At 46.5% G+C, this 6,121-nt stretch overlaps 1 protein-coding gene across 3 annotated transcripts in view; it reads left to right on the top strand.

Annotated features, from left to right (window-relative positions):
* Nucleotides 1-6,121, top strand: part of Atp2b3 (ATPase plasma membrane Ca2+ transporting 3) — a 71,111-nt gene that overhangs the window by 40,786 nt on the left and 24,204 nt on the right. For all 3 annotated transcript variants that reach the window (XM_055591801.1, XM_055591800.1, XM_055591802.1), the window contains exons 12-16: nucleotides 395-629; nucleotides 2,832-3,011; nucleotides 3,122-3,209; nucleotides 3,602-3,708; nucleotides 4,744-4,935. In XM_055591801.1, the coding sequence (XP_055447776.1) occupies nucleotides 395-629; nucleotides 2,832-3,011; nucleotides 3,122-3,209; nucleotides 3,602-3,708; nucleotides 4,744-4,935 (802 nt within the window). The remainder of the gene's footprint in view (nucleotides 1-394; nucleotides 630-2,831; nucleotides 3,012-3,121; nucleotides 3,210-3,601; nucleotides 3,709-4,743; nucleotides 4,936-6,121) is intronic.

Below are 6,121 nucleotides of genomic sequence, written 5' to 3'. Positions count from 1 at the left end.
ACACACACACACACACACACACACACACACACACACACACACACACAAACAAAATTTACCTCACTTTTCTGGTGGCCAGATACCCAGAGTCAAGGTGTGAACCAAGCTAAGTGCTCTCTCTGAGAGTGGGAAGGGAGAATTTTTGTTTTCCTTTCCTAAATTCTGCTTCTAGCAGGCAGCTGCATCACCTCAGTTTCTCACCTGTGCTCACATGGCCTTCCCCCTTATCTGTGCACCTCTGCATCATGTTTTTGTTTGTTTGTTTGTTTGTTTGTTTGTTTGTTTTTTATAGTGTCATTGGTTAAGGTCCTATCCTAATCCAGTATGACTGACATTGTTTCCTCTTGTTCACTCCCTGTACTCACCTTCCCTACCCCTTACCCTGCCATCCCAGGTGTACAAACATCTTAAACAGCAATGGTGAACTCAGAGGATTTCGTCCTCGGGACCGGGATGACATGGTGAAAAAGATCATTGAGCCTATGGCTTGTGATGGCCTCCGCACCATCTGCATTGCCTACAGGGACTTCTCTGCAATCCAGGAGCCAGACTGGGACAATGAGAATGAGGTGGTGGGTGACCTTACCTGCATAGCTGTCGTGGGCATCGAGGACCCTGTGCGACCTGAGGTAGCTACCCCCTTTTCTAAAAGTTGCTCTAGTAACTCTTCCCAGGTTGGAAATTATCTAATGGGTGGCAGGGTGACTTTTTCCCCATTGGACCCCTACACACACGTTTGGGGCACAAACGTGCATGGTGAGAGCCACTTTCTCCCCACATTCCAAGAGGTCACACCTCTTCCTGCCTTATTTATAGCTACATCAGCCTGCAAAACAGAGACTAAGACTCAGGACCATGGGACCTTCCTCAGCGTTTTTGATCCCTTTGCAAAGCCCTCTTGTCCTTGACCTCTGTGAGTTCTCTGAGCCTGCCTTGCCCATGGGCAAGGCTCAGAATCCACTTCTACCAGAGGCAAAAGGTAGTCTGAAGGATATCCTAGCATCTGTTGGACCCATGGACTGGAAGGGAAATGAGAGAAACTGAGGGGTTGGAAACAATTGAATTGGATTGAGGGCATGGTGGGCAGTTGCCAGTCAAGGGCTTGATTGTATTTGAATGAGATTCAGGGCAAACCCATGGAGATGTCAAGTAGACATGTAGCTGCAGGAATGGAGAGCTTCAAGCATAGTTTCTGACTGAAAAGAAGTTCCGGGAGTGTCTTTCTGTGTATGATGACACCGCTGAGGGCAGTTTGCAGCTGTGATAGAGCCAGATTTTGGGGAGAGAGGTCTCAAGGGGTCATATGGGTGAGGCGATCACAGAATGAAAAGGGATATCTGCCTACTGACAACCTTAACATTGAGAGATCACTAACGCCTTTGATTTGAGCACATTTCATGCGATGGTTGTCTTTACTGGTATTTAAAGATGGGAGATTCTTGTGAGAGGATCCTCAAGAAAAGAGTGTGAAAGGGCCCTCTATTTTCCCAGCCCTGTCTTTTGGTACCCATGATAGACTGCCTTGATCCTACCCATAAGCCTGAAAGCATGTACCTGCGGGAATTGCTCTAGAGCTTTGGGTATGACAGAGAAGGAGAAGCCTTGGGTACAAGAACATTAAGCAAAGACATTTGGATCTAAAGTGAATACTCCCCACATCTGAAGAGTAGCCACAGGCCACTGTCAGCAGAGCATTCCTGTACTCATTTGGGGATGGACTGAGAAACACAGTGAGCAGAACAGGCCTAGCTGGGCTGGCAGCAAAGTGAGTCCCAAAGCCAGCTGTGCAGTGATCATTTTGAAGGTTTCACCTCAGAAAATGTGAAACATAGTCAAGTGTTAAGCAAGATATAACTAGGACCTAACCTCAGTGGGTACCATGGGGGTGGAGGGTGGGTTCCGGAGTAGAAGGCAGGAAGAACCTATGTCAGTCTGGGTAGTGACAGAGGGGGTCCAGGAAACAAGGGCAGTTCCTTTATGGCTTAAAGTGGCTGAGAAAGAGTTCAGCAATAAAGTTACCAGGGAGACCAGACATCAGGTCCTGGCTCTGGGACAAGCACAAGGGACCAACTAGGCCTCTATGGATCTTAGTCAAACTTGCTGGGGTGGGAAAACACAGGTTGGCCACCAGATGGGGACAAAGAGCTGTGTCCACAGGCAGTCCCTCAGATAAATGATGGAGTGGACCTGGGAACTTTTACAGACATCTGCTCCCTGCTGTGATATAAGGGCCTTGAGGAGAAAGTAGAAAATAGGTCAAAGTAGACAAGAAGACAACAGTCTGTCCTACAAGGGAAGGTATCCAATGGAGGAAGTGTTCCTGCCACATGGCTAGGAGATTGAGAGCTTAGCAACTGTGTGCATGGGTGGACCTTGGAGTAATGGCTGCAACTGGACCCTGGGATGACCCTGTCCAAAGCTCCTAGCTCTCAGGCTCATGATGGCCACTTGGCAGAGACAGAGAAGGCTTCCAGCCACTTTGGGAAATAAAGCTGCAGAGCTGCCTCACTCTCCTGCTTGAGAGGACGTTCTATGTACTCAAGGCCGTATGTAGCACCTTAAGACCCGAAGAGAACAGAATGTGTCCTTGCGACTGGACACAAGGAGACGTATCACACACACACACATGCACACTCTGAACTCCTTCATACCTTACTCCAAGGACCCTGAACTGGAACTGTAAGGTTCTCTATATTGACAGATTTTCTGGGACTTACAATCCTACAGATCTGTGCTAGAAGTTATTATTATTATTATTATTATTATTATTATTATTATTATTATTATTATTATTATTTGCCAGTGACACCCATCATTCTTTTCTCTCCCAGGTCCCAGAAGCCATTCGCAAATGCCAGCGTGCTGGCATCACAGTCCGTATGGTGACTGGAGACAACATCAACACCGCCCGGGCTATCGCAGCTAAGTGTGGCATCATCCAGCCAGGGGAAGACTTCCTGTGCCTGGAAGGGAAGGAATTCAATAGAAGGATTCGAAACGAGAAAGGCGAGGTAGCTCCCTGTCCTGGGCTGATGCCTTCCCTGTCTGTCTATCTTCCCAGTCCTCCCAGCCACAGTACCTGTCTGCAGTCTGACTCTGGCATGTCCATTATTTCCTCCAGATAGAACAGGAGCGGCTGGACAAGGTGTGGCCCAAGCTTCGGGTGCTGGCCCGGTCATCTCCCACTGACAAACACACTCTAGTCAAAGGTAACCAAATGTGTTCACCCTCTTAAATATGTGGCTGCCTCTGGCATCTATGTGTATTGTCTTAGGTTCTTTTTTTTATTATTATTTGTTTTAGGTTCTTGAGTGGAAGATTTTAGAGACCAATCACTAGAAAACATCCAACTAAGAGTGGCTCATAGAAAAAATGGGGAAATTGAGGGCCAAGATAGGGAGACAATCATCTAATTCATACCTTCTACCAAATCATGGGACCCTGTTTTACCGAGCAAAGGACCTTGATTAAATGGGGGCATAAAACTACCACATTAAAGCAAAGGAATGTGTTTCCATAAGTAAAACAGTTCGTAGAAGCAGCCCATACCAACCTTTGACAGATAAGTTTCAACCTTATCCTGACCCACTCTGTGTTCCAGGTATTATTGATAGCACGACTGGTGAGCAGCGGCAGGTGGTGGCTGTGACTGGGGATGGCACCAACGACGGGCCAGCCCTCAAAAAGGCAGATGTGGGCTTTGCCATGGTAAGCCACCTGGTGCCAGAGCAGTTCCTCACAGAGATGAAATCCTTCTCTTCCTGGACTTAACTTTGCACCAGAAAGTGCCAGTGTCAGGGCAGATGACAGAGTGCTAGAACCTTCCTTCTCTCACATCTTGACCACTTGGAGCTTCATGGAATTTGACCATTAACAAATGCATATGTGATTTGCTTAAAGATATTTGGTGTGAAGACACCAGAGGTGACAGTGGAGCCCAACTGTGCCAATGAAGAAAGGGAGGAACAATGAACCGTGGCTTGTCAACAATGGCAGCTGCCCATCATCACCAATTCTCGAGCCAATCCAAGTAGCCCCTGGCCCCAAAAGTGATGAGCAGAGACCACAGTGGGTTCTTCCCCTGGTTTCTCTCTGTTCTTATAGATATAGCTCTTCTCACTGGGCAGGATGGCCTTCGAGGCACTACCCATATGGTGAACCCTGTCCCCAACTCATATGGGACAATAGCCTGCTGTCACCTTCACCCACTGTAACAGAAAGGAAGACCTTTTATTCAGTCCACATTTGGTGTCTTGGTGGGGTGGGGTACTACAGTGTTTCTGGACTTCACAACTAGGAGTAGAGAGCAAGCTGAGCTCCCTCAGGGTGGCTAGTGTCAGGCCCATGGGGTGAGTAAGAGCTGTACAGACTTGATATCTGTTGCTATACCTGAGCTTGTGTGCTGGAGAAACAAGAATCTGCCATGTAGCCAGAAGATTGGCCCTTTATCCTACCCACACAGTCCACATTTCTCGGGGCTTCCTTGGGTAGCCAAACTAAGGGCAAGTGAGTAGCCAGGCTGTATGAAGGTTCATGTTGTTAGCAACTATGTTGTTTAGCAACAAAGCCCCCTCACAGCCATATCTGAAAACATGCAGCTTGCAGCTTAGGATGTATTAGATTAAAACAAGTACTGTTCAATTTGGGCCTTACTTGGAAGAGAAAGGCATAAACCACTCCAGATGGGCTAGATGGCCAAGGAGGGTCTGACAAATAGGCACTGTGCTTGTGTGCCATCCACAGGGCATTGCAGGCACTGATGTGGCTAAGGAGGCCTCTGACATCATCCTTACCGATGACAACTTCACCAGCATTGTCAAGGCGGTCATGTGGGGCCGCAATGTCTACGACAGCATCTCCAAGTTCCTGCAGTTTCAGTTGACAGTCAATGTGGTAGCTGTGATCGTGGCCTTCACGGGTGCCTGCATTACTCAGGTGGGCATCAGGGACCTACAGGAGGCAGTGGATTTCTAAGGTCAATCGTGTGGGCTAAAGAGGGCCATGTTGAGAGCAAGAGTTTTTCTTTGCTGAAGATACCTTTTATTGAAATCAAATTCACATTCCAAAAGTCTTATCTGTTCATGATAGCCAATTCCTTTACTTTAGTAGAATATACTAAATTCACTGTGAATATACTAAATAAGATCATCACTTCCATCTAGTTCCCGAATACATTCATCCATCCCAAAGGAAACCTGTCACCTACTAGAAGTCATTTCCCATACCCCTTTAAGCCCCTGAAAGCTGCCACCCCTTTCTGCCTTTATTTATTTCACTGTTAAAGACATTTTGTATCAGTAGGAAAAAATGGCATGTGGCCTTTGGGTTTGGTTTTTACATTTTTTTTTAAAGGGGCACGGCACATGTATGTGCTACAGTACATGTGTGGAGGCCAGAGGAAAACTTGCATAAAGAAGTCCTTTCTCTTTCCACCCTGTGGGTCCCTAGGGAATTGAACTTAGGCCATTATGTTTGCATCTTTATCCATTTTGCCAGTTTGCCAATTCCACATGTGGCCTTTGCACCCAGCATCTCATTCAGAATATTTTCAGGAATAATCCAGGTTAGAGCTTGGGCCAGTGTTTTATTCATTTTCATAAATACTCCAGTAGGTCTCATTTTGTTTGTCATTCATGCACTGACCAACCTTTGGACAACCTCCACTTCATTTTATTGTGAGTAGTGTTGTTCTTTCTTTTTCTTTTCTTTTCTTTTCTTTTCTTTTCTTTTCTTTTCTTTTCTGTCTCTCTCTGTTTCTCTCTCTCTCTCTCTCTCTCTCTCTCTCTCTCTCTCTCTCTCAACAGGCTCTCTCTGTGTAACAGCCTTGGCTGTCCTGGACTCACTTTGTAGAACAGGATAGCCTCAGACTCACAGAGACCTTCCTGCCTCTGTCTCTCAAGTGCTGGGATAAAAGATGTGTGCCACCACTGCCTTGCCAGATTTCCCTTTCTAAATGGTTTCATCCTCTCCGTTTGTTGGAGGCCAAAATTTATTGATTTCTTTTTAGGGATGGTTGACTTTATTGTCAACAAGTAGTTACCTATTTTTACTGATTAGCTTGGTCTTTTCAAGGATGTGTGTGTGTGTGTGTGTGTGTGTGTGTGTGTGTGTGTGTGTGTGT

This window comes from Psammomys obesus, unplaced genomic scaffold (genome assembly GCF_907164565.1).
Source record: "Psammomys obesus unplaced genomic scaffold, mPsaObe1.curated_primary_1811, whole genome shotgun sequence".
Lineage (NCBI taxonomy): Eukaryota > Metazoa > Chordata > Mammalia > Rodentia > Muridae > Psammomys > Psammomys obesus.
Note: the sequence above shows the minus strand (reverse complement) of the source record. Positions and strands in the feature narration are given on the sequence as shown.